This window comes from Rousettus aegyptiacus, unplaced genomic scaffold, assembly GCF_014176215.1.
Source record: "Rousettus aegyptiacus isolate mRouAeg1 unplaced genomic scaffold, mRouAeg1.p scaffold_m13_p_5, whole genome shotgun sequence".
NCBI classification, from domain to species: domain Eukaryota; kingdom Metazoa; phylum Chordata; class Mammalia; order Chiroptera; family Pteropodidae; genus Rousettus; species Rousettus aegyptiacus.
This window is the reverse complement of record NW_023416308.1, coordinates 11,429,104-11,456,063: the sequence shown is the minus strand read 5'-3', so window position 1 is coordinate 11,456,063 and position 26,960 is coordinate 11,429,104. Positions and strand designations below refer to the sequence as shown.

Sequence of the window (26,960 nt, the reverse complement as noted above, 5' to 3'; positions counted from 1 at the left end):
GCCGCTCTGGGGGAGCACGGGGCTGGGCTCCGGGGTCCCCGCTGATGTTGTGCCCGCCCTGCAGCCCCGCCATCACTGTGAATCAGGGGGAGATGAGCAGCCCTCAGCGCGCCACCTCTAGCCAGCAGCAGACGCGCATCTCGGCCTCCTCTGCCACCAGGGAGCTGGACGAGCTGATGGCCTCGCTGTCGGATTTTAAGGTGCTTGGAGGCCTCTCCTCTCCCCTGCCCTGACTCCCGTCTCCCCCATCCTTCTCCTGTACCTCGGTGTGAGGAGAGGATCTCAACTCCTCAGTTTGGGTGCCTCGCCCCAAGCCAGGGGCCCTGCAGCACCCTGGCCTTGCCGGGACCCAGGGGAGGGAGGGCCGGGCCAGGCTAGCAGGGACTGAGCTGCCTTGCAGCAGCCCGTGAAGGCAGAAGTGCTCAGCAGGGACATTCCTTTCTCCTGGGTTCTCCCAGCTTCCAGCCACCCCGGGGGTGCGGCGGGGATCAGGGGGCTGGGACAAAGGGCCCTGTGTTGATGTCTGCTCCCGGTGGGGGAGGACATTCTCTGCTGGGCTATGTGGAACTTGGGATCCTGTGCCTGAGATGTCATTTGCCTTGGAGCCCCATCTCCCACGCTGGCTGTCCTCAACACATCCTCTTTCTTTCTGCCTCTGGCTTCTGAATCCAAAGGCCTTTTTTGCCAGCCTCCTCTCCTGCCCCCTCTCCCTCCGCGGGCCTCTGAGACTCCACAGTTCTGTGTGTGGGAAACCGAACCCATCTGTGCTACTGAGCCAATCCTGCCTGCGGTACCCCTCCCCCTGGCACCCCCAGGTCAGCCAGGCCTGAGGTGTCTTACTGAGAAGATGCGGGTCGATACTGGCCGAGCTCTCCGAGAGCTGCAGACTGCACCTTTCCCTGCAGGTCGGCCTAGGGCGCATGACATAGGGAATCCGAGAAGGGGAGCGAGTGGTCCACGCGCTAGTGGCCCCGATGGTCCCTGCAAACCTCCCTTCAGCTGGGGTTTCACGGTGGGGGATGGGGGTGAGCCTGGAGGAGAGGAGGTCAAGCTGCCGGCAGTTTTGAGTAGCCAAGGTCAGGAGCAAGTTTGTTGGACCCAGGCATCAGACTGAGGAGCCCTGCCCTAGCCCCCTTTGGGATGACGTTGCTTTCTGAGAGCATCTTAATGCCCCCAGAGCAAAGTCTCGGGGATGTTCGGAAGCTCTGTTTGTCTGGGAGAGACCGAGCCGAGAATCGAGCCAAGGTTGGCAGAGGCAGAGCAGCCGCCTGTGGCTGACCGTCCCTTGATGGTACCTGTGCTGATCTCCCTGGTCACCTGTCTGCCGTGATCACTTCAACTTAGCCTTTTTCTCTCTCCTACCTGCTCTGACTGGGGTGGCCTCCCAGGCCTTGCTCAGTGGCTGCTTTCTGATGCCTGGGTTTGATGGGGGCCAAGGACACGGAGCCCAGGAAAAACTTGTTGGGCATCTGGATCTTCTTCAAGGGCAAGTCCTCATGTTTCAGCTTTGCAGCCACCCTGGTCAGTGTAGACGGTGGCTCCCAGAGCCCTACGGCTGAGCCCATCCATCGCAGTGAGCTTCTTTCCTCACCTCTCTTATTTTTCTCCTCTCCTCTCTGCCTTTTGTCTTTCTCCTCCTCCAGACCAGCTCTTCTTCTGTGGCCTTGAGCTCCCCGGGGCTGCTGCCCAGCTCAGCTCCGCTCTCACACCACATGCTCCCTCCTCCTCCTCCTCCTCCTCCTCCTCCTCCTCCTGGGCCTTCTGCATTCTTGCCATCCACCCCTAAACCCCCGCCTCGAGGCCGCAGTCATACCCCAGAGGTCCTCCGTGTTGAGGGTGATGATGATGTAGAGGGCCTTTTACCTCCTGTGGTCCCCAGCTGGCTTGATTTGGCTGCCCTTGGGGTGGTGGAGGGTGATGCCCCCAACTCAAGATTTCCTTCTGCGGAAGGTTCTCTGGAATCATTTGGTGCTGAGAGCCAGGCTCAAGTTCGGAGGGACCTGCCAAACCTCACAAGTGATCTCTCCAGGGCTCCCCCTGGCCACACTCTACCCCGAGCTGGATGCACAGGTCCCCAGGAGCTTGGAGATGCCCAAGGGCTGTCAGCCAACCATGTGTATGCAGAGGAGGCCGTGGCTGCTACGTGGGAGTGGCCGTGGGCTTCGGGGGCGCTCAGGCCTGGGACTCCCTGTGGAGCTACGCCTGGCTTCCAGGAAGTAACAGAGCCAGCTTTCGTGGCCGTGGACCGTCAGGCCATCTTCCCAGATACCTGGAGCCTCACAAAGGAACGTGGACAGTGGAAGGAGAGGGCACAGCCAGAGCCGGCAGGGCCAGAGAGCAGCTGCCTTGCCCCAGCTGACAAGGAGCAGTTAGGTGGAGAGACACCCACAAGGGGAAGCCTAGTCAGGCTGACTCAGGGACCCGAGACTCCTAGGAGGCCAGAGGGAAACACCGAAGCTGCTGCCGAAGCCCAGAGGGAGGAGCCGGAGCTTCCACGTGCCATGGTCATGGACGTGCCCAGCGCCACCGAGAGGATTTCCACCTCTGGCCAGGCAGGCGCCAGCTCGCACGGCTGCTGGGCATGGCCTGCAGTGGGCCTGAGTGTGGGCCGCTCCTGGTTAACAGCATGCAGCCTCTCACTCTGCGCATGTCTGCTTGGCCGGCAAATCCCGAGGCACTGTGGCCTGTGCCCCTGATGACCGGCACTCAGCAGTGGGCTCTGTGGGGTCAGCCAGCCAATCTCCCTGGGCTCGGGAATTTCTCTGAGTGACAACCCGCCTCTTGCTTGTTTGAAGCTTTTCCCTTCAGATGAGCCCCGCTGACATCCTGAGGTGATACATGTACAATGGTTAAAAGCATGGGCTTTGGGACCAGGTAGAACTGAATCCAAGCCCCGCCTCTAACGCTTGCTACCTGCGTGACCTTGGGCAGTGCCCCACCGGCCTCAGTTTCCTTATCTTTAAAATGGGGATAATAATAGACCATCTCAGCCCTCCGAGACTGTCCAGGGTATTAAATGAGATGATTCCTAGAAAATACTTAGAACACAGCATACAGCCTTCAGTACACTGTGGCCGATGTTACTGTTATTCGCTTCTTGCTTTATTAAAACTTCATGCCCTTTCCAAGAACAAAACCAAACCACCACAAACCGGTGGGTTATAACATAAAAAAATAACTGGTTAAAAGATTTGGAAGGAAACACCCCATTTTTTATTACAAATCAAAAAAAAAGCCTTTTGCCCTTTCAAGAATGTCCACTTACGTTCTCTCAAAGAATTTTCATAATCTGTAAGGCAGCCCAGAAAATGCTGCAACCCCATTTTAAGGGTGGAGAAGCTGAGGCCGCCGGAGGTAGTGTGTCTTGCCCAAAGTCAGTACCGACTTGGAGATGAGCGTGGGGTATGGGGAGGCCACCGTGGTGTCTTCGTTCTGCCCTTCCCTCCCCGGGGCACCTGAGTGTGGACTGGGCAATGTCAGCACAGCCCTGAGTGGGACTGTGACTGCTTCTCCCCCCACCCCCCAGATCCGCTCCGTGATCAGGAGGAGCCGGGAAACAGGCCACGCACACCCCATGTCCCGGGAGCCCTCCCCACGCCGCCGGCTGGACCCTGCCATCCTGAGCAGGACCCCGTCCCAGGAGCGGCTCATCGCAGAGCTGCAGGGTCGGCTGGGCATCCAGCCAGAGGCGGAGCCGGCAGTGGGGCTGGCGGGCGCCCCTGCCGAGGACTGGATGATCGAGGGCGTCGTCATCACTGTGCAGCCAAGAGGGAGGCGGGCTGAGGGGCAGCTGGTAGAGAAGGTAGCGGGGAGATGCCCAGGGCTGGGCCAGGGCCAGGGCATCCCACTTCTTCCCCAGCGCTGGCCAGAGGGGGAACTGGGTGTGTGTGCTGGGGTCCTGCATCCCGTGGCCCTGGGAGGCCGGCCTCACTCTTGGTACCAGAGGGGGACAGCCCAGAGAAGCCTAGGGGTGCCACCTCTCTGTGCCCCTGCTTGCTGAGCTGATGTTTCCTCTGCCGTCCTCTTCATCTCTCTCCTTCCTTCCTTCTCCCCAGGTTGTCTTCCCTCCTGGCTCCCCGATTCCCCTGAGAAGAACCTTCTCTGTTCTGCCTTCTCCTCCTCCTGTCCCTTTGCTCCAGCATCACAGAGACGCCTCGGCCAGCAACTCTTCTCCCCCACCCAGCCTGCCCACCCCCTCCACCCTGGGGCCCTCAGCGATCCCCCGTGGCTCCCCTGGGGTCCAGAGTGCTGGGGCAGGGCCACGAGAAGAGGATGCACAGGGCCCCGCCCCTCCCTCTACCGCGCCCCACACTTCGAGGTCCGTGGGCTGCCAGACCGATGAGGACCCGCTCTTCCCCCCGATGCAGGCAGGCCCAGGGCCCCAGCGCGAGTCCTGCTTGTGCCCACTCTGCACACACGCACACGTGCACACTTACGTACTCCCTCCGTCCCTCCACAGTCCCACGGTCCTGCCTTAGAGCTCGCCTTGAGGACCCTCAACCCGATGTCCTCGCTCCCACCCCAGGACGTCAGCTGTTCTGGGGCTTCCTGTCTGCCTGACCCTTCCCACCGCCCCTCGGTCTTGCCACAGGCTTCATCCGAGGAAGCCATTCCCAGAAGAGAAACCAAAACCTGTTCCTCCCTCTGTGGCCCCCAGCCCAGGACCTGGGAGCCCTCTTGGCTCTCCGGCCCCAGTTCCCTGCCCTTCCTGGGTCCCCTGCTTTGGTTGGCTCACCTTCCTCTCTCTTCTGTCCCATGTTGTTTTTCTCTATAGACTTTTTCTCCTGGTTTTGGTACTGCCGGCGGGGGGGAAAAATCCTCTTATCTCATTCTGAATTCCCTTTTGTGAAATGGTACAATAACAAGATCTTTTTTTCCCCTTAACTTAAAAAAAGTTTTCTTATCCTCGTTTCCTCCCCTACCTAAGATCCAGGGCCTGGAACAAAGAGCAGGTGGAGAGCCGTGCTGGGCCCCCGACTGGCCTCTGAACGGCGGGCAGAGCAGTCCCGGAGGGCAGGACGAGGGAGGGGTCAGTGCCAAGGCCGGGGGCTCAGCATCCTGCTTACCATGTTTCCTGGACCTTGGTCAGGCCAGTGGGGTGCTGTGAGCCCCTCTGACCACCGAGGATGTCTGTGGATTCCCAGCTCGGGCTCTTGAGGCCCCTGGAGGAGGTGGCCCTTCTTGCCTCCATCAGCCCATCTGCCCTGTGGGAGAAAAGCCCCCGGTGCTGTGAGACACCGCTCCCAAGCCCTGGGAGACCTGACCTGCCCTCTCTCTCCATAGTTCATGGCACAGGGGAAGACGGGGAGCAGCTCTCCCCCAGGAGGGCCCCCCAAGCCTGGGAGCCAGCTGGACAGCATGCTGGGGAGCCTGCAGTCTGACCTGAACAAACTTGGGGTTGCCACGGTTGCCAAAGGGGTCTGCGGAGCCTGCAAGAAGCCCATCGCTGGGCAGGTGATGGGGGCGCGGCAGGGGAGGGGGCGGCAGGTGGGCACAGGGACCTTCGCTCCGCTGGGGAGGTCGCCTATGGCAGGCCAGGGCCTTGAGCCACATTCTGCCTCCCTCTTCAGGTCGTGACTGCCATGGGGAAGACGTGGCACCCAGAACACTTCGTCTGCACCCACTGCCAGGAGGAGATCGGGTCCCGGAACTTCTTTGAGCGGGATGGACAGCCGTACTGTGAAAAGGACTACCACAGCCTCTTCTCCCCGCGCTGCTACTACTGCAACGGTCCCATCCTGGACGTGAGTTCCTGGCCACAGCGGGCAGTGGCAGCAGGCCGGCTCGTTCCAGCCTCGCCGTCGCCCTCGGAGGGCACAGGCGGTGCCGCCTGAGGCTTAGGGGGGTCCCATCCCATGCCCGAGCTCGGACAGCCGGCCAACAGTGGGGCTGGGATGTGAACCAGGCCCGATGCATGGCCGCCTGGTGCATGTTAGCGCCCCTCCCCCCCCCACCCGCAGATTCCCTTCCGTGGAGACTCCCAGAGGTCGGGAGCCCTGTCTGTCCAGATGAGTGGAGTGCCGGCTTCCTCAGTCTCCCGCTGTGTGGCATTAGGATAATGTCTAGCTTCTCTGAGCCTAAGTTTCTTCACAGATAGAATGGGAGTCACGATAGAACCTATGACCTCACCACATGTGAGGATTAAAGGAGAGAGACAGTGTCTGGCAGGTCACCTCCCTTAATAAATCAGAATTCTCAGTGGTGTTTGGAGCACAAGAGAGACCCCAATCTTTGGCTGGGAGCTCGGGGTGGGGGCGGGAAGGACAGCCTTGCCTGTGAGTGCCAACTGTAGAATCTGTCCAGTAGGGTGGCAGCTTGGCTCTGACCCCACACTTTGCTTTCACAGAAAGTGGTGACAGCCCTCGACCGCACGTGGCACCCTGAGCACTTCTTCTGTGCCCAGTGTGGCGCTTTCTTCGGCCCTGAAGGTACTGACCAGCAAACTCGTGGCCCCCGGGAGTGTCGGGGAGGCAGGGGCTTTGCTGACGTCAGAGTCGGGGAGGGTGTTCACCTCTAGAGGCCCTAACTCTACCCCCAAACCCCACTCCTCAGGGTTCCACGAGAAAGACGGCAAGGCCTACTGCCGGAAGGATTACTTCGACATGTTTGCGCCCAAGTGTGGTGGCTGCGCCCGGGCCATCCTGGAGAACTACATCTCGGCACTTAACACCCTCTGGCACCCCGAGTGCTTTGTGTGCCGGGTAAGGAGCCCCTTCCCCCCCGCGTCTGGAGGGCACCGGGAGTGGGCATTGTGCTCCCCGGATCCAACTTGGAGGCCTTGTTCTGGGTTATTAATGGGGTGAGCAGGTGGGGGGTACACCTCGTCAGGTCCAAGGGTTTCCTGGGGGAAACCAAGAGCAAGGCAGGTGTGTCCTCAGCCTCGTCCTGTGCAGCGGCCCTGGAGCTGGTCACGTCCGGGAGAAGGGCACGTGAGAATGAAACAAGATAATTCAGGCATTTAGCAGCCTCCGTGGAAACGGGCACTGGTTTCCAGACTGCAGTCTGGGGCGTATCGGGGGCCCTCAGACGTTATTAGGAATCCAGCAAGGGCCCTCTGACAAAATAAGTTTTGGAGGCACTGTTCTCTGCAGGGCTTCTCAGGGACTTTGACCTAAGTGTGCATGTGAATTTCTACATGGGGATCTAGGATGCAGAGTTTTGGGACATGCCGTTATAGCCACCTGCTTAAGTACCCCGGAGTCAGACCTAGTTTCGAATCCAGGCTGTGCAACTTAGCTGCATGACCTTGGGCAAGTCACTTAACTTCCATGCCTCAGTTGCCCCGTCTGCTGAGAGAATTCAGTAGTGTTTAGTGCATCATTTGGCGCATAGGAAAAGCTTAGCAAGTGGGACTCCTCACGACCGTCACAGCCTTGACTGTCCCCTGCTCCAGGCTGAGCCCCCTCCCCTCCGCCCCACCCCTTCCTCCACCTGGCAGGAATGCTTCACGCCATTCATCAACGGCAGCTTCTTCGAGCACGACGGGCAGCCCTACTGTGAGGTGCACTACCACGAGCGGCGAGGCTCGCTGTGCTCCGGCTGCCAGAAGCCCATCACGGGCCGCTGCATCACCGCCATGGCCAAGAAGTTCCACCCGGAGCACTTCGTCTGTGCCTTTTGCCTCAAGCAGCTCAACAAGGGCACCTTCAAGGAGCAGAACGACAAGCCTTACTGTCAGAACTGCTTCCTCAAGCTCTTCTGCTAGGCACCCTCGTCCCTTCATCTGCCCTGTCCCCTGACTCAGCCTTCCCAACTGCTACTGTGACCCAGAGGCCTCGCCCAGGGGTGAAGGGCCGAGCCCGACTGAAACTGGAACCGTGTCCTCGCTGTGCAGGGTGGCAGGAGGGCCCCGAGGAGTCCTGCCTGCTCTTCTTCCCCCCTGCCAGAGCCTCTGGGCCTCCACCCTCCTCTTGCAGCTCTCCCCAGGCTGCCAGCTCTTCACCCTTCCCGGAGGCGGGGGCTGGAGGGCCCCACCCCATGAATTCGCCTGGCCAGGCCAGCACCCCACACTGGAGCCATCTCTTACTCATATTTCAGCAGCGGAGCCAGGGGGAGGGCAGGTAGAGTCAGATGGGGTCTTTTTTAATCCTTATCCCTCCCCCCCACCCCCTGACCTAATTATCCTTGTCCTGAGTATTGGAGGGACACCTGACTCATCCAGACAATGCCAGCATAAATCCATCCATCTTAGGGTCACAGTGGCCAGGAGCCATGAAAGGTTCCTTGTGCTCCTCCTGCCCTTCCAGTCTCCCCAGGCCTGGGTGACTGTCCCCACCCCCCATGACTGCTCTGATTCTACTGAGACGGGCCTCTTCAGCAATAATATTTTATATTCACTTCCTCCGTCTCCAGGGATGGCGTGAGGTGGGGCGTTTCACCTCGTGCCTGGACATTGTACCGACTGATAGATTTCTACACTGAGGTTTGAATTCATATTGTCTGAGTTGCTTTTACTTCTCTATACAGGATGATTTTGAAGAGATTTTAAAGATGTCCCTTTTTGTACTCTCCACGGCCACTGGTCCTGTCGGTGACAGTGGCTGTGGCACGGGGTTTGCCTTGTACTGAGGGCTTGGGGAGGGGAAGCAATTTGTATTTTATTTTTTCTTAGCATAAGCAGGTGAACTTGGAGCAGCTCTGAAACTCCCCTTCTTGAACTTCACGGCTCACCAGGACTGTTTTATAAACTGCTGTATTTTGAAACCCCTTCCTTACTACCCAGGCCAGCAAGCTCTTAACCGAAACTGGCCTAAGGGTATATAGCTTGCCCTTTTGGGCCTAGAAGTCTGAACCTCATCCATCCTGTTCCTGAGGGAGGGAAAGTACACTTTCGGGGTGCTGTTTCCTGTCTAAGCCATTAGGAGCATCCGCTCCCCTGTGAACTCTTTGGCATCAAAAAGAACCCAGTGAGCATTTTTGGCCTCCTCAGTGCTCCTCTGGGGCTCCTTCTACCTTCTTGTTGATTCCACTGGGCACGTCACTTCTCCAAATTTCCTGCCCTCCTTGGAAAATGGAGGTCTGGGGCAAAGGGCCCACCCAGGTTGTTGTGAGGGTGCCCGATAGGATCCTGGGCAGAGGGACAGGATCCTGCTGGAGCCATGGGAAGTCCCCAGAGCTCTTTCCCCCAAGGATGAAACAGAAGCAGTCAGGCCTGGGGTTCTTGGTCAGCAGAAAGGGGCCCTGGTAGGGTCTAAGGTCGGGAAGAGCCAGACCACTCCGTTAGCCTCATAGCAAAGGCTGAGCGAACTGGGGTCTCAGAAGAGAGTCCCTCCTTCATGGCTGGGCTGGGAGCAGCCAGCCGGGCCTGAGGAGGACAGTTAGGCCCCTCCAAAGGTCTGATGTCTCCCTTTCCACCCATAGGCCTTATTGCTCTGTTTACAGTGACCTGTCCCAGGCCCTTCCCCTAGAGAACTGGGGCTTCTGGGGTCCACCCTCTGGGTCAATGGTTATTTGATGATTTGATTTTAATTTCTTTCTCTGTAAACTTTTAACTTGGCTTTTCCTCATTTCAATTCCTGTGATTTATGCCAATAAAGTTTGCCATTATTTTGACCTGTGCTAGTGGCTTTTATTTGTGGTCTGAGATAACAGCTTAGTCCTAGAAGGGAGAACAAACCCTCCCAGACTCCCAAGCGCAATTTGAGTGTAAATCATTGACACTCCCTTATTTGAGGAAAAAAGCCCTGGGAATGGCATACCCTTGGCCCACAAGACACTGGTCTGTGGCCACGGGTCCTGCTGGCTCTTTGTGTGAGCTTTGTTGGTGGGGGCTAACCTTATTGGGCTTGCTTGGGTCAGGCCCTGACCTACCTCCTTTGCTATGATTTCCTGAGGCCATCCTCGCATTGGCCTGTGGGTGGCTTTACTTTCACTCACAGATGGGGAAGGAGGTTCACGGGGGAGAACCAACATGCACAAGGCAAACCTCTGAGTGAGCGCAGACAGGATGTGAATCCAGGGCCTGCTTCTGCCTGTGTTCCTGCATTGACCAGATGCCACCACCCCCACGTATTGGCAGAAGACTGGGTGTAGAACCTTCCTAGGTGAGGAAGCGGACTTACCGTTTACGATTGGCCTCTACTGCTCCCTGGTGGTCATGTTCATATTTGCATACTTCCTTGCTCTTGTCAGAGCCTGAACTCCAGTCCTGGGCCCCAGGCGGAGCTTCCTGGGCAGCTTATACCCCTTCAAGCTTTCACAACTTCCATGTTGTTTGAAATGGTCCTCCAAAAGCAGCATGTTGAATTCTAGTCTGAACCGTGCCCATTTCATAGTGAGCTCAGAAGTGAAAATTACCTTCAACCTCCACCCCAAAATAATAACTTGGTTTATTCTTCCAGCCCATGTCAGATTTATTTATAGAAGTAGATATGGTGCATTTCCTTGTAATTTACTTTTTCACTCAAGGATACTCTGAGTATTTTCCTTTGTCAATAATATAGATCCGAGTCATTTTTTAATGGTTTCATGGTAATCCATTATATTGATGTACTACAGTTAAAGATGGTATTTATATCATCAGCCAGGATGTCCTTGAAAAGGTACCACGTGCATATGTATATACTTGGAAAAGTGCATTTAGGGGGAAGAAAATTTCAGGTTTTGGAAGGGACTATAACATAGCGAGGCCTATGGGCTTTGAACCTGCTCTGAAATTTCAATTCTGAAGCCATCATTTACTGAGTTAGGGACTTGGGCATATTATTTAACCTCTTCATGAATTTTCTCATCGATAAAATGGAAATTCTGAAACTACCTCCTTAGGGAATTGTTGTGAAGATTAACAGCGATAATGTGCACACTAGCTCAACGTTAAGCATGCAGTAGTACCTTGTCTTTGAAAAGGGATCTTAGCAGTAATTTATTCCATCAGTTCTGGAAACAGGCTCATCATCAGAGGCACTAGGAAGCCTTAAAGCAAAATACAGAGATTTCTAACTTGGTCAAGTATAAAGGGTAGAGATAGGAAGAAATACCCCGTCTGCCCTAGGATCTGAGCTCATTCATAAAACAAATATTGATCTACCACAATTGTTCAAATAAGTGTTGCTTGAATGTATAATAAAAGAAGCTAACTTTTAGTGACTTCCTTCTGCATTCCAGGAACTGTGTTAAGTCTTAATACATATTTCATGTAATCCTCAACAACTCTGGAATGTGGATACCATTATTGTCCCCGTTTACAGATAAGGAAAGGGAAACAGAGTGTCTGCAAGGTGAAACCACTTCCCAAGATAACACAGATAGCAAGTGGCAGAACAAGGATATGGCTCCAGGTCACCTGACTGCAAACCATTCATTCCTTCAACAAATATTTATTATATGCCTACTATGTGCTAGGCACATGGTAGGGATTCTTGCAGGGACAAACAACAATGGAATAAACATAGCGTGGAAGGTGTAAGTGCTATGGAATAAGTAGAACAAAGTAAGGGGGAAATGGAGTGGATTTATTTTTTATTTTTTTTATTAAGTTTAATTTTTGTGATTTTATGTAGGACAATCGTTGGGCAGGTGACAGCTGAGCCAGGACTTGATGGAAATGTTAATTCAGGTGGATACTGGCAAAAAGCCTTCCAGGAACAGGAAATAGCTAGGGCAAGAGCCCTAAAGCGGGAATGAGATTATAGGGGTAGAGGTAAGGAGCTGATGATCATGTAGGGCCTTGTAGGCAGTTTGTTTTAGGCTTTTTACTTTGAGGGAAATGGGAGCCTTCGAAGAATTTTAAGCAGATGGGGAAATGATCCGACTTAGGTTTTAAAGGACCCTTCTATTTTGGCAGCAGGAAGAACAAACTTTAGAGACGAGATGATTGTTTCTAAGACATGTGCAATAATTTCTAAGCCTCACGTCATAACTCTTTAATTTGAGACATGGACAGACTGGGGGGAAACGGGGACTCTTTTGAGTTCACGAACTCTAGCGCCTACACGACAGCAGCTCCAGACCAGCAGAGGGAAGCAGCTCTGTAAAAGCTCATCCGCCACAAGGTAACGCTTCCTTAACTTCCTCATTGAAAGGCAGTTTCCCATCGGCTGGAGTGGCAGCAATGTCATCCAATGGCTGTCTAGATGAATTCTGCTTCGTCAGACAGGCGTCAGCATCAGCCAATAGGTTGGGGCGCTGTCTGCGGCTTGTGAACGGCCCCTTCGTTCGGATATAAAAGGTGCGCGCGGCCGCGGGGCCGTCCTCTCGCCAGGCGTCCTCGTGAGAGGTGCGTGTACCTGTGTGTTGCCGGAGACGGGCGGCGGGAAACACGGCCGTCTTTGGTGGGGGCCATTTGGGGGTCGCAGGGTCCAGGCTTGCTCAGCTTGGGACCTCGGCAGCAGCTCGCGCTTCCGGAATGAAGGCGGCGGCAGCCGCAGGCCAGGCCGGCGGCGGGCGCTCACGCGTGGCCTGCGCTGTGTAGGCCTCAGGCTTGGAGTCCCGCGGGGCGGGGGGACCGATCTCGGGGTGTCTGAGCTCCCTCTCTCTCTTCAGTGACACCGTCTTTAAACCCTGCGTGGCAATCCCTGACGCACCGCCGTGATGCCCAGGGAAGACAGGGCGACCTGGAAGTCCAACTACTTTCTTAAGATCATCGTAAGTGCAGGGCGGGTCACAGCCACCCATTATGCTTCCTCGGCCCCGGGCACTAATAGGGACAATCTGCTGCCTTGAGCTGTCCGCCTGCTCCGTGCTAGCTGCTGAGTTAGGCCGTTTTAGGCAAGTCTCCTTTAACCTGCGACATGTCGCCCCTGCCTTACTTGTTCCAGATAAACAGACTCAGGTGGGTTAAGTGGCTCCTGAGATGACAGCTTTCATACCCAGGTCTGTCTGGCTTACGAATTGCTTGTCACACTTTTACTCCTCCGCCTCCATCTTCGGGAAGGTCTGAGGCAGTGAGTGACATATAAAAGCAAGTTGTGACATAATTAGGTCTTGTCAGTTCATTGAATGTTATCTTTTGGAAGGCCTTGACTAGTCGTTTTTGCCCAGAAATTCAGACCATGCTTCATTGTAGAGCTTAGTCTATATCCTCCCTCATTTATTATGAAGTTTTTCAGACACAACCCTTAACAGAATTATGCAATAGTCCTATCCACAACCTAGATTTTACAACTAATATTTTGTATTATTGTCTTTTGAATACTGTAACTTCTGCCTTTTTGGGAATTTTTTTTCTGTTAGCCATTTTACTCAATCAATGTTTTGATGGAACGTACAAATCCAATTATCATTTATACCCAACAAGCAAATCTTTGACAAATCTGGCAGTATTAACAACTGAGGTGGCTTCCAGTGGGAGGAGTTGGTCTGATCTCTGAGTCATTTCAAAAGCATAGAAGGAAGGGAGAAGGGAGTAAGAAGGAAAGAAGCCATTTTGGGGTTTGGTTTCTCCTAATTTTTTTCCCTCTCCTTTCCTCTTGTTAAACTATGCTTGTTTTCGTAGCAACTTCTGGATGATTATCCAAAATGCTTCATTGTGGGAGCAGACAACGTGGGCTCCAAGCAGATGCAGCAGATCCGTATGTCTCTCCGCGGGAAGGCCGTGGTGCTGATGGGCAAGAACACCATGATGCGCAAGGCCATCCGAGGGCACTTGGAAAACAACCCAGCTCTGGAGAAGTCAGTTAATTCCCTGGGCATCTTTGTCTTTCCTTTTCTGTGCCCTTCTCCCTTTTCCTAGATAAGAATGGTGCTGAAAGGTGACCATCTCTCTGTAAACTTCTCTTTGTAGACTGTTGCCTCATATCCGGGGGAATGTGGGCTTTGTGTTCACCAAGGAGGACCTCACTGAGATCAGGGATATGCTGCTGGCCAATAAGGTAAGAGGAGAATCAGGTTGGCTAAAGAGACCTTATCAGTTTTGGTTCCCGAAGAGGAAAATTGACCATTCTCAGCGTGTATTTGTGGAGAGAAGATTTCTCATGTTTCTTGTTTTTGTTCAGGTGCCAGCTGCTGCCCGTGCTGGTGCCATTGCCCCATGTGAAGTCACCGTGCCAGCCCAGAACACTGGTCTGGGGCCCGAGAAGACTTCCTTCTTCCAGGCTTTGGGCATCACCACTAAAATCTCCAGAGGCACCATTGAAATCCTGGTGAGTGGACCTGGCTTACCAGTGCCAGCCAGGCCAATAGTGGGGGCTCCCCTTGGTGGCCATGGATCTGTTGACGTTCAGGTGTTAACTGCCAACTGTTATCCTTGTTCTTCAGAGTGATGTGCAACTGATTAAGACCGGAGACAAAGTGGGAGCCAGCGAAGCCACACTGCTGAACATGCTGAATATCTCCCCCTTCTCCTTCGGGCTAATCATCCAGCAGGTGTTTGATAATGGCAGCATCTACAACCCGGAAGTGCTTGACATCACAGAGGAAACTTTACATTCTCGCTTCCTGGAGGTACATGACGCCCATTCCAGGTCCTTACATTAATGATGGACAGCATGTCTAGCTTCACACTGAATCCTGGCCATCTAATCGAAACCAGCCGTGTAACCAAGGACTGTTGTTTACTTCAGTTTCTTCATCTGTAAAATAGCAATAGTAATATAAGATTGTTGAAGATTAATGAACTAATAAGTAAAAAAGCCTTAGGCCAGTGCTGGGCTGTCCTAGGGCCTGCCATAAGACATGAGATTAGCTATTTTTTGGAAATCTCACTACTGGATGAAAGATTCACATCTGGAATTTAACATTTTTTCTCTTGTGGCACTCAACAGTTAATGTTAACAGTTTATATTTTTTACAAAGTGGTGGCTTTTGAAGTAAATCCCATCATTATGGTATAGGGCAGGGATCCCCAACTCCTGGGATCCGTATTGGTCTCGGCCTGTGGCCTTTTAGGAATCAGGCGGCACAGCAGGAGGTGAGCTGCAGGCGAACAAACAAAGCATCATCTGTGTTTGCAGCCTCAGCTCTACCTCAGATTATCAGATATTATATTCTCATAGGAGCACTGGTCCCTGGTGCCAAAAAGGTTGGGGACTTCTGGTATAGGGAATACCCTTATTGGGAATAAGGGCAAAAAGCATTTATAAATTAACTGAGTCTGAATTGCCTTGTCAGAAGTATTTGGTGTAAAGTGTCCCATGTGATACTAAGATGCTGAGCCAAGAAGTCTTGTCAGCCACTGAGCCTTGCTTGGACTTAACTATCTTTTCTGTACAACATCTCACCAAAAACATTTTTCTTTCCCTTCACAGGGTGTCCGCAATGTTGCCAGCGTGTGCCTACAGATTGGCTACCCAACTGTTGCATCAGTACCCCATTCTATCATCAATGGGTATAAGCGGGTCCTGGCTTTGTCTGTGGAGACTGATTACACCTTCCCACTTGCTGAAAAGGTAAAAAACTTACCAGGACCATAAGTAGGCCTGTTAGTTACCTGGGGTAAATGACAGCCTGCTTGAGCGAGTGCTATTAGGATTAGATTCTACATAGCAGATACATTTTTTAAAAGTATACTTGAGAGGTTGGGGGCAGGGGAGGTGTGTCCTTGACTAGAAATGACGAGATTCTCAGAGGGGTTGATGGGTGTTAGGCCTAAGTTCACCAGGCCATACCCAAATTGTCGTGCCTGGTCACTTCCAGGGAAGGCTTCACTGGCTTGGAAGTTGTTGGCTGTTAAACTGAAGCTCTACAAAGGCTGATGGGTTGTGCGTAGTAGGGGTTATGAGTGACCATTTTGACCATGAACTTTTCCCCCATCAGGTCAAGGCCTTCTTGGCTGATCCATCTGCATTTGTGGCTGCTGCACCTGTGGCCGCCGCCACCACTGCTGCTCCTGCTGCTGCCGCAGCCCCAGCCAAGGTTGAAGCAAAGGAAGAGTCGGAGGAGTCGGACGAGGATATGGGATTTGGTCTCTTTGACTAATCACCAAAAAGCAACCAGCACAACCAGATTTATTTGTGAAATGAGGAAATAAAGGCAGTCTTCTCTTAATTAAAAGTCTCTGGACTCTTCATTTTGTGTATTTGGAAGTTTATAGCGTGTACGCTAGAAACTAGAGTCGTGGAAGAACCGTATATAGATCTTTATTTGGGGTTGACATTTGGGTGTCCTCTTTGTAAGTGAAATACTGTTCTAGCATCTGATATTTTTTCTAGGCTCAGTATTTTTATACCAGAATTCTTATTTCTTATACTTTTTGAGTAGGTTTAGTGTGAGTTGAGATAAGCACACAATGCCAGTTTTTTTCAAACCGGGTGGTGATCCAGTTCACCATATATAGGTGGTGACCATTTTGAAGAGGTTAAACATCCGCTTGCTGAAAGGATGAATTGTGAAGCTCACAAATCTGCACTAGGTCATGATGTAAATGAATATGTTGTAAGGTCTCTGCATAACAGTCTGAAAGCCACTGCTAAGAGGGCCAACAACTAAACTGCAGACTCCATTCTCTAGGCTATAAATAGAGTTGACAGATGTGCACCCGAAATGAAACTCAGATAAGCCTCGGTAGACATGGGGCCCTTTCCTTCCTCCAGCCTTCTACTCTAGCCTTGGCTTAAGCTCTCCATCTTGTGCACCCAGCATTTCCCCTGGGCAGGCTCCTCTCGGCTCCTCAATCCTCTGACAACTATATCCACCCTTGTTTTCTAAGTCCTACATCATCTATCATGGGTTACAAATTTTTTTGAGGCAGCACTAGTTTGCTGTCTTTACATAATTCAGTTCCTGCCATCTAGGAAACGACACAACGGTGTTCACTCAGGAAGGGCCCCCATGGGGGAGTCCGTGCTGGACATGCAGACTCCAGTGGGTTGGAGGCTATACAGGGCCGTCTCACTGCGTTAAGAATCCTCTGCCACGAGTCCAGGACGAGAAGTGGACCGGGACTCCAAGGCTGAAGGGCGGGCCCTGGAGAGAAGGTCTTCATGGTCCCTGGCGCGCGCCCAGGAGCCCGATCTCGCTACTGCACTCCAAGCCTGGCCTGCGTTGCGGCGACCGCCGTCCCGCCCGGGGGCGCCAGGCCCAGGCCCCAGCGTGCTCCTGGCCTCGCCCTGCTGCGTGGGCCCGCGCTGTGACCCGGAAGCGCTCCGGAAGCGGTTCCGGAGTCAGCGCCGGTAGGATGGCGGCGGACACGCAGGTGAGGCGGGCAGCTGCGGGGCCAACGCGGCCAGCGGATGGGTGTGGACGGCGGCCGCGGGGCCGGACCGCTTGTGCCGCTAGCCAAGGAGTGTGTGGGGCGCCGGCTGCGGAGAGCGCGGCCCCGGGGCCGTCTCGGGCCGCCTCCTCACGGCTTCGGCTCCGAGTTCGGCCCGGCCCCCCGTCCCGAGCGGCTCTGACCCACCCCGGGCTCGAGGCAGGGGCTCCGACCTCGGCATCGGCAGCTGGAGCCGGGCAGGCCCCTTCCCGGCCCTTAGCAGAAGTTCACCTTTCAGAGACTGTGCCCTGTTTCTTCGAAGCCCTCCCGCAGTGAGCCAGCGCCAACTCTTTCTTAAACTTAGCGTTCAGCGAATGTTTCTGGAACACCTACTACGTGCAGGAACTTAGAGCATAGGCTTTGGATTCATACCGATCGGAGTTTGAGCCCCAGCTCGTCGATTTCTATGAGACTTTTAACCTCGCCAAGTCTGTCTTTCATCTATCAAATGGGGTTTAAAGAATACGATTGTGTAAGGTGGTTGTGAGATAAAGTAGGGCTCCTTATCCGTTGGTTGGTCTTACGAGGCCCAAGGTTAGATACTGTTACTACCTAGGAGGGGTTTTGTCACCCTTGAATGTTGTCACCTGTGGGTACGTTGTAGTTCAGGGAAAGTACTTAGGAAAGCCTTTTTGTTCCAGACTCGTTTGCAGTGTGTTTTAGAGTGAAAAGACAATATTAAGGGGAAAAAGAAGCAAGTGTCCATAGGACAGTTTGGCTCACTTGGGTCTCCACGTTGAGGAGATTAATTGATTATTATATGATGGCCCTGATGCGGCAGTGACCAGGAAAAAGGGAACATTTGAAAGGTACTTATTGAGAGTGTCCCGTGCAAGGGGCTGGTACTTTGTTTCAAGTTGTGTTATAATTTGTTTCAAGTTGTATTATTTTGAAAGCTTCTTAGTCTGTTGGATATTTCTAAAGGGATTGGAGGAACACATGTTGAATTTTTAACATTAATACTCAAGTAAAAAAAAAAAATCTCAGTATGGTGGCCTCTAGCCATTTGGCTAATTAATAGCCAAATGGCCACTTAAAATTATTGAAGTTAAAAATTCAGTTCTTCAGTTGCACGAGCCACATTTCAGTGCTTGGGTAGCCACATGTGCCTAGTAATTACTGTATTGGACAGTGCAAAAGAACATGTCCATCACAGAAAGTTCTAGTGGATAATGCTACTCTAGAGAGAGAGCTGTGTGAACTTTAATGCTGTTAGTAGCTAATCTCACCAACTAGTGACTTTTCTAAAAGTTTTTAGTGTGCTCTTTCTCAGTTTTGTTCTGAAGGGGTCTCCAGTGGTTAACATTCATTTTCTAATTAAGAGAATTGAAGCCGAAAGAAAGCTCTTTCATCTTTGTGAGTGAAACTTTAGCCAGGAATTTTATATTATTGTGGAAAGACAGTTGTGTGGGAATTCTAGGTAGAGGGTAGATTGTATATGTGATGTTCTCTTGCTATCTCTTCAAATCTCAGTAAAACTAGTAACGAGGTTTAAAGAAATAGTCCCACAACGATTGGGAGAATGGGGAGCAGACAACAGCAAACTTTTGGAAGCTAGAAAATGATGAGTGGGAAAGGATTTAGCAGACCCAAGGAAAATCAGTTCTAAGCCAACATTTATGAAAGCTGAGAACCAACCTAGTTTCTGTTGTGGAATCTGTTACAGGTGGGAATTGGGGGTATCAGCTAACCTCTGCAAGTGAGGGGCTAAGCTAGGAGGATTAGTTGAAAACCATTTTTAGATGCAGTCAGATCCCCAGCTTTTTCCATCTCGGCAAAGGATTGGGTGTTTTCTTTCTCATAAGTGTAAAGCAGGATACCTGGGAGGGCTAGTGCAGGAGGTCCAATATCCAAGGAAATTATCAAGAAAATAATTCAAGAAATGTTCCTGAACTGAAAGATGTATTCCAGACCAAAAACGCTCAGCACAGTGGATAAAAATAGAGTCACAACAAAGCACATTCGTGTGAAATTTTAGAACTCTGGACATACTTAGAGATATGGTAGGCAATAAAGTATGAAGCTAGAACATTTTCAGACTTGCAGGGACTTCACAGAATAGAAGATGCGCTTCACTCAAACACAAGAAAGATTACATTTTCAGAGTGATAAACTGCATTCCCACTATAGGGATCTCTTGCCAAATTGGGGCAGGTCAGAAGATGTTGAGAGAGACTTCTTTGGGAAGACTGAATTTGGTAGAATACCTGATGTGCCCACATGTATTGAGAGTGAGACAAGTGGCAAAAATTTTGGGATTGAATAATTAGAACAGGTAAAACAAGTCAAACTGAGGTAAGGTGGGACAGAGCAATTATTAACTTCAGGGTTAAAGAGCTGTGCGGGATAGTAAACACAGTTTATTAAACAGAAGTTGAATACCATTTACATGTAATATAAACACTGACTACTGAGCAGGCCCATATTATGCAGGTGAGGAATTACATTGGGCAAATGGGAGGGTGTGTGCTGGGGTTGGAGAAGGAAAGAGCTACGGTAGAAGGGCAGTAAAGCTGAAAAATCAACAAATAGCACGAGCAAGTTATTTAAAGATACAGAGATAACTACCAAAATAATCAGCCAGAATTGGGGAAAGAGGTTACCTTTGGGGAATAAGGGCAGGGGAGTGGTCTTTATAGCAAACCTCCCAGAACTCTGACTCTTTAATTACATGCATGTGTGACTGTAAAGACACAAGACAAATCATTTATGTAGAAGACAGTTTTAGACGTGAGTTCATTCATTGCTAATAGGATTATAGTAGGGATTTAAGTATAAGAAAAACATTATTTTATCTCTGTTCACCCTTGAATCTTATTTTACTAATAAGGCCTGTCTGAATTAGACTCAAGAAAAAGATGACGACACCAGCGTTAGTTACTTGGGTCTTCTTATTCCCTGCTTCATTCATGTATCCACGACCTACCCACTTTGTAGCTTATAGACTATATTGCTCAGGAGCAGATTCAGGAGTATTTGCAAATTGCCCTCTGTGCAGGGGCTGCAGCTGTGGTAACTGGGATGGTGGTTGAAAGCCAAGGACTTGTTATCATCAGTTTATAGACCTATTGGTTTCGGTTTTAGTTTAAAAAATGCAGGTGCTGTGGCCCTCAACTCCAGTCGAGCAGTGGCTTACCCTCTTGGAGTTAGTTTCTTCTCCTTTGTCGTCTGTAAATTGGGGACGCTGCTACCTACCTCAAAGGCTGGTTGATAGTAGTGGCCGACTCTGTTCTTGGAAGGAGAGTAAATGTTCTACATACATGATCTCACATGCATGTAGTCATATGAGCCATAATATTCATGAGGTAGGTCATGTTATCTGCATCGTATAGATGGGGAAACTGAAGATCGAGGAGATGACATAATTGGACTGAGTGTCTGTAGCTAGTTAGAAGCAGAGCTGGGATTCCATTTCTTAACCTTTCTTCACCCTTTAGCCACTCGTTATGCTTCGCTATTGACTTGCCAGGGTACTGACATTCCCCTTGTGGGATGTTTACATGTGTTAGTATAAAGAGGATATATACAGCACATAGTAGGTCTTCACTAGAAGTTATATGATCCTGAATGCTTTTTTTTCCTATCCTGAGGTTTTTGCCTTTTGTCTTGCCTCTTTTTGTCCAAGTGTAAGTAAGGTACATTGATTGACTAGTTGACAGGTTGAGTTAAAGCAGTACATCTCAACTGGGGTGATTTTGCCCTCCCCCACCCCCCCATCTGACAACATTTGGAGACAATTTGGATTGTTACAACTGGGGTGGGAGGAGTTTCCAGAGGGCTGCTACTGGCATCTCGTAGGTAATGTCCAGGAGCGCGGCTCAGAAATCTTTCAATGTATAAGGCTAACCCCTGACAACGAAGAGTTATCTGGCCTCAAGTGTCAGTACGGTGGGGGCTGAAAAACCCTGGGTTAGAGAGCTCTTCACTGAATTCTGCGTCTCCCTTCCCCAGCACATGCACACTCATTGTTTTGTAGTCTGACTGATGAAATTTTCTCTGTGGGCTTGGTCTTCACAGGTTTCTGAGACACTAAAGCGTTTTGCAGGGAAGGTGACAACAGCCAGTGTGAAGGAGCGGAGAGAAATCCTCAGTGAACTGGGGAAATGTGTTTCTGGAAAAGGTATTTATTTTCCATCCATATGGCCTAGAGATGATTTCATTTCAAAATGAATTGTTTTTTGTGTTTAAAACCATGGCCGCCTTTTCCACTCTTTGCAACAACTTCTGCCTTTACATTCTGTATTTGCTTGTTATGATCTTCATTGAAACAGTTGGATTAGTAGAGAGTTTATCCATTTAGGTGCCAAAGCTTTTTATAGTTTTAACCATTTTGATTGGAAACAGTTCTAAAAGATACCAACAATCTTTCTTAAGTAATTTACTATATGCAAAAACATTTCCCTTATGACTCGGGGCACCATTTTTCTGAGTCTGTGTTCCATGGAAGTCAGCAAGATGGTAACGGGCTGTTGTCTAGTAAAGGATTCCAAGGTCATACAAGTCTGGGAGATGTCAGATTTTCCAGTGCCTTCTGGAAGATTCACAACATATTCTATAGGAAGGCATTTTAACTTTATCAAGCTTTCTTTAATCCCACGTTTTCTATATAGTCATCCTGATTTTGTACCATAACTGGGGCTATCAGGGTATGTAAGACTAGTTTGCCGTCATCTAATACATCCTAATTAGTTTTCAAGTTCCCTCTTGGTGTGTTTTTGCTACACAGCATTGGTTCTCAAAGTATGGCTCTTAGGCCAGTAGCATCAGCATCACCTCAGAACTTAATATACAAATTCTCAGCTCTACTCCAGCAACTGAGATTCAGAAATCCTGGGACTAGAGCCTAACATCTGTGTTTTGACAAACCCTCTCGGTGATTCCCTTGTTTGCTGAAGTTCAAGAACCATAGCTGTATAGAGTTGTGTCTTTCTGTCAGCTTTCACTTCTTACTGGTCAAGAGCCTACTTTTTATGACTCACTCAGGTTCTCCTTTGCTGCATCTGATCTACTGTCGCCTGGTAACATACCCAAGCTTGTTAAAGTTGTTTATAAATGAAGTCAGTTGCTCATCGTGAGCTTCTAAGAGATTCTCCTCTATATTAATGCTTTAGTGTATGACTTTTATGGCACCTTCACAAGTCTTTCTGGTCACTTTTCTCAACAGGATTCTAGTTAGAAAAGGCTGCTGTGTGACAAGTTACTAGCTGTATACACACAAACCATAATGGTTGATTCTCACTGCTAAATGACTGCTGAATACTACACTTATCCCCATTTTATGGAGTAAGGAGTTTGATGTGTATGGGTGAAGTTTATGAACTACTCAAGACATTTTCAGGGAGATTTTATTTTACTCTTCAATCTCCCTGAAATTCTACAATTCAGGGTGAATTACATTTGTAAAATGTTTGTAGCCTTTGGTGTACAGGCTGATGGTGGGAAGTTAACTACTCCCTCGTGAAATTGTTAGTTCTCAATTTTATAATATTCCGAGTAAGCAGGGGCCATTGCATAGTGATCATTTTTCTGGCCTCTCCTTTTGTTAGTGTAGCAGGTAACCAAGTGCGTAAACCAAAGGTGGGGGGACATATTTTCAGCCAGGCTGAGGAGTCGAAGACTTTCTTAAATCTGTCTAACCCTACGTGCACATGGTCAGCATGGCTCAGCCCAGCCTGGGTTGGAGGCCTCTGAGGCTCGCTCACCTTAGTCCTGTGTTCATGTGCTTGAACCTTTGGAGGCTGATGTAGTGTCTCCTGTGCCTGATCTGTCCAGTCACAGGCTTTTAGTGTGGCAATCAGTGATGAAGGGCTCGGCTCAGGCCTCTGACGGGCTTGTGTTCTAGCCATGGCTTTGCCACTTACAGGCTGTGTGACCAGGTTCAAACACTTAACCTGTTTGAGCCTGACTCCTTACTTTGAACATGGGGATAGCAGTAGTGCCTCCCTCACAGGGTTGGTGTGAGGAATGAGTGAGAACATGTATGGACAGTGCTTAACACAGTGCCTGGTTCTGGTAAGCTCCTGGTATACATTAGCTGTTGTTATTACTGTTTTCTTAACTCCAGCCTGTCTCTGCCCCAGTCAGTCTTTTCCTTGATTGCCGAAATAGCCCCAAATCCAATGGACCAAAGCAATGTTCCGGGCCCTGGGGGAACTGGGTCCCTGCCCCTCCTTCATTTCCCCTCCATCCTTGGGTGTCTGGAGTGTGAGACACTGTGCCAGCCCTTCGTGGGCCTCCTGCTGTTAGTGCTGCTCATGTCAGTGAGTCTTCCACTGCAGCTGACATTTCCTTCCTCAGACCCTTCCCACTTTCGTCTGCGTGCCTCAATCCGGCACGCAGAACAGAACCTGTCACAGGTTGACTTCCTATTACTGAGCAGTGTCGTTCAACCAGAGTTTCTCTTTCACTCGACCGGCCTGCTTAATTTCCTGTGCCTCGGTTTCTTTGTCATAAAATGAGTTCAATCACAGTACTTGCCTCGTGGAGATTAAATGAATTAATGTGTGGGAATGCCTAGAGTAGGGCCTGGCACTCATGGCACTAATGAAGTGTTGGGAGCTACTATTCCTCCTCCTTTCTTCCTCCTTGTGTGTCTCGAATAGGCATTATGCATTTTTACTTCTGCATTTTTGCTCATGTTAATGCATTTGACCTGCACATCCCTCTCTTTCCATTTTTCCACAGCCTCTAATCTGTTAGGCCAAGCACCTGCATCCTAAAAACCTTCAGAAACTGTTCTTCCTTTTTCAGATCCCTCACAGTAATTTTTGTCCTAGGTTTTAAAACCATTTATTACAACATATGTAAAGAAAAGTGCATATATCATAAGTGAACAGCCCACTGTATGACTGCAAACTAAGCACACCCGTGTAACCAGAATCCAGATCAAGAAACAGAATAGTTCTAACATGCTGGCACCTCCACTTGATAGCATGTTAAATTTTGAGGCCACTTGTATTACCTTAGTTTCATTCATTTAACAAATATCAACCTGAGAGCTTTTCTGTATCAGATGTTTTCCTAGAGTTCCATTTTGTCATTGCCTTTTCCTCTTGGGAATTCTCTGTCAAACAAATAGGGAGTGTCCAGTGGGCAGAGATCATGTCTGACAGAATGCCTGGCTCAAGCAGATACTCACAAAATAGTTTTTATTAATTAATCTCTGTGCAATCTTTGGTTTCAGATCTGCCAGAGGGAGCAGTGAAAGGGCTCTGCAAGTTATTCTGCTTGACTCTGCATCGATACAGGTGAATCCCAACCAAAGGCCCAGTGTCAGGAACACTGTGCAGATTGGTGGTTAGAGCTCAGGCTTTGGGGCCTGATTGTCTGGGTCCAAATCTGGTCTGCGTCACATCCTAGCTGTTCGGTCCTGGACAATTTATTTAACCTCTCTTTGCCTCAGTTTCCTCATCTGCAGACTGGGAATGATAGGTGGTTGTTAGTAAGCATAAAGTGTCAGAACAGTGCCTGCACACCATGAGTGCTGTCTGTATGCTGTCATCAGTCATGCGTGTAAAAGCACTTAGCCTAGTTGGATGCCCATAGTTAGTGTTCCATAAATGTAAGTGTTGCCCTTACAGTCTTAGTGACTCCAGAATTCCTGGAGATGGTAGATCGATCTAATTATTTCCTAATCCCATCATTTATAATCCTCTGGAATACAGTGCAGCCCGATTTTTCTGAGAAGACCAGCACTTGGCCTAAGACACGTTGCCCTGCTCCACATCCACATGTTCATATTTTCTCTTCATTCCTTCCTTTAGAGATGCAGCTTCCCGCAGGGCCCTGCAGGCAGCCATCCAGCAGTTGGCTGAGGCCCAGCCAGAAGCCACTGCTAAGAACCTTCTGCACTCTCTGCAGTCTTCAGGCATTGGCTCCAAAGCAGGTGTTCCCAGGTAAGATTTAAAGGTAGCGGGGATTGGTAGAGTCCTACCCAGGAGAATCTGGTGCAGGTAAGCTGTGTTGAGCAGGTGTGAGCATGCCTGTCTTTCCTTTTGCAACTCTGAATGGCGCCAGCAGTCTGTCTTCTGAGTGGATGAAGGTGCCAAGATGGCAGGCCATTTTGAGGGGAAACCAGATGCCCACCAGGCAATGAATGGGAGAGACCATCTTTTTGTTTTTATAGTTGTGAGTGCTAAGAGATGGCATTTTGGCTGATGAGGCCTGCACTCCTTGTGTTGAATTGTCACAGGTGATTTCTGGGAAGCTGGTTTCAAGTTCTGACCAGGTCAAGGGAGGGTCCTACATGCCAAATAGCTTTGCAGTGACCATTTTTCCTTTAGCTGGAGGCTGCTGGACTTCACTCACCTCTTGCCTGTCCTCCCCTCCCTTCCGCAGTAAGAGCAGTGGCTCGGCAGCCTCGCTGGCCCTGTCCTGGACCTGCCTTCTGGTGCGCATTGTCTTTCCCTCGAGAGCCAAGCGGCAAGGAGACATCTGGAATAAACTGGTAGGTTCTCAGGTCTTTGGAGTAGTGATGGTCAGCTCTCCGTACAGAATCGGGCATGTTTAAGCACCTTCTCTATGCTAAGGGCTTTTCTCAGTGCCAGGCGACCAGGCACTTTAAATTGTCCTGAGGTGTGTGACTTTGATGGATGAGCATGAGTGCAACATAATAACATTCATCTATTTATCAACTGTCTTTGAGCCACTCTGGGTCAGGAATGAGGATAGGCACTGGAAATATGGTGACGAGCAAGAGAAATGTGGTTTCTGCCTTTGTGGTGTATGTGGAAGACATGACAGGCCAGAGAGGGGAAGATAGCCAGAAAACAATCCAGAAAATACAGTGATGTAAATCATTCTGGGGCTTTTTTTAAAATTTTTTTTGGCTAATCATTCCTTTCCCTGTGCTTGGATTTCAGCATTGAACTGGTGAATGGAATAGAATTCTTGCCATGTGTTTTAGTCCTTAAATTCTCGCCTTCCTTTCTTTGCCTGCTCTTTTCATATTCCCTGCCTTGCCTTTCACAGATTGAAGATGGCCCAGTAGGCCATGTTCGGCAGTTCTTTTCAATATCTAGATATACTTGGTAGAGGACAAGGGGAATGGTCCCACAGTTTAGTGAAAAGGAGTCTAAGGAGCTTGATGTGGATCTGTTTTTGGCCATGAGAGTTGTCTGATTACTTAACTTCTGAGCCTGTTTCCTTATCTGCCAAATGGGAAAAAGTATCATCCATCCCATTCATTTTAAAGAGTTGCATAAAGATGGGCTCAGACAAGGTGCGAGAGGGCTGTAGAAACTTAGAGAGGGCCATGCAGGTAAATGAGAGTGGCCTCAGAAAACCAAAAGCATTTCTCCCTGAAGCAGCTAGGTGGTTAGCCATATTGATCGCCTTGTCCTTGGGAGCTGGACTTATCCAGCATACTTCTGGGGATGACCATGGAATGGCCAACTGGTGATTGATTAAAAGATAACACTGAAACCTCACAGGTAGTGGATATGCTAGAATGGAACACTCTTCAGAATGTGGGTTTCATTGTTAACAAAAGGCCTCCTTATAAGATGGTTCATCACGGGCTCCCTCATTGGCTCATCTCCAGTGAATTCTTGTAACCATAACCCGAGGTAAATTTGCCTAGGGGTTAGTGAGTGGGCGGGATCAGCCCCAGAGTGTTGTATTTATGGGACTGAACGTGTCAGGAGCTTGAGACCATATTTATTTTTTCTTTTTCTTGAATCCTTTGCTCATTGCTGATGTTAACCATACACATAAGTTGTAGTTCATTAAGTCTCTCAAGTATTGGTTGAGGGCCTCCTATGAGCCAGGCGCTGAGCCTGTAGCGGAGAACCAGACAGGACCTTGTTGTCATGGTGCTGACACTCTTGAGGAGGTG

General features: G+C 50.2%; 3 protein-coding genes across 14 annotated transcripts in view; all 3 read left to right on the top strand.

Annotated features, from left to right (window-relative positions):
* Positions 1 to 9,552, top strand: part of PXN (paxillin) — a 42,697-nt gene extending 33,145 nt beyond the window's left edge. For 4 of the 9 annotated variants that reach the window (XM_016127159.2, XM_036221674.1, XM_036221677.1 and 1 more), the window contains exons 6-12: positions 65 to 200; positions 4,928 to 5,029; positions 5,284 to 5,454; positions 5,571 to 5,744; positions 6,347 to 6,428; positions 6,553 to 6,701; positions 7,439 to 9,552. In XM_016127159.2, the coding sequence (XP_015982645.2) occupies positions 65 to 200; positions 4,928 to 5,029; positions 5,284 to 5,454; positions 5,571 to 5,744; positions 6,347 to 6,428; positions 6,553 to 6,701; positions 7,439 to 7,705 (1,081 nt within the window). In that variant the 3' untranslated portion in view covers positions 7,706 to 9,552. Of the gene's footprint in view, positions 1 to 64; positions 201 to 1,643; positions 2,553 to 3,526; positions 3,803 to 4,055; positions 4,368 to 4,927; positions 5,030 to 5,283; positions 5,455 to 5,570; positions 5,745 to 6,346; positions 6,429 to 6,552; positions 6,702 to 6,828; positions 6,837 to 7,156; positions 7,401 to 7,438 lie in introns of those variants that run through there. The other 5 variants (XM_016127160.2, XM_016127157.2, XM_016127161.2 and 2 more) reach the window with 3 other exon arrangements.
* A 2,573-nt stretch (positions 9,553 to 12,125) lies between these two features.
* RPLP0 (ribosomal protein lateral stalk subunit P0) lies at positions 12,126 to 15,921 on the top strand. Its single transcript, XM_016127163.2, has 8 exons — positions 12,126 to 12,214; positions 12,481 to 12,582; positions 13,433 to 13,608; positions 13,721 to 13,808; positions 13,932 to 14,078; positions 14,194 to 14,379; positions 15,183 to 15,323; positions 15,691 to 15,921. The coding sequence occupies exons 2-8, from the start codon at positions 12,529 to 12,531 to the stop codon at positions 15,850 to 15,852; spliced, it is 954 nt and encodes a 317-aa protein (XP_015982649.1). The 5' UTR covers positions 12,126 to 12,214; positions 12,481 to 12,528; the 3' UTR covers positions 15,853 to 15,921.
* A 1,079-nt stretch (positions 15,922 to 17,000) lies between these two features.
* The window catches only part of GCN1 (GCN1 activator of EIF2AK4), a 52,204-nt gene continuing 42,244 nt past the window's right edge, over positions 17,001 to 26,960 (top strand). Inside the window, exons 1-5 of one of the 4 annotated variants that reach the window (XM_016127156.2) lie at positions 17,001 to 17,068; positions 21,143 to 21,245; positions 24,309 to 24,372; positions 24,889 to 25,020; positions 25,463 to 25,571. In XM_016127156.2, the coding sequence (XP_015982642.2) occupies positions 17,051 to 17,068; positions 21,143 to 21,245; positions 24,309 to 24,372; positions 24,889 to 25,020; positions 25,463 to 25,571 (426 nt within the window). In that variant the 5' untranslated portion in view covers positions 17,001 to 17,050. Of the gene's footprint in view, positions 17,069 to 17,274; positions 17,598 to 17,622; positions 19,129 to 19,182; positions 21,246 to 24,308; positions 24,373 to 24,888; positions 25,021 to 25,462; positions 25,572 to 26,960 lie in introns of those variants that run through there. The other 3 variants (XM_036221672.1, XM_036221673.1, XM_016127155.2) reach the window with 3 other exon arrangements.

Bases quoted from the DNA above. Each gene is read 5' to 3' on its own strand.
- RPLP0 (XM_016127163.2), top strand. From the start codon at position 12,529: ATGCCCAGGGAAGACAGGGCGACCTGGAAGTCCAACTACTTTCTTAAG. The intron at 12,583-13,432 runs GTAAGTGCAGGG...TTGTTTTCGTAG, and splicing joins ACTACTTTCTTAAGATCATC to CAACTTCTGGATGATTATCC. The intron at 14,380-15,182 runs GTACATGACGCC...TTCCCTTCACAG, and splicing joins TACATTCTCGCTTCCTGGAG to GGTGTCCGCAATGTTGCCAG.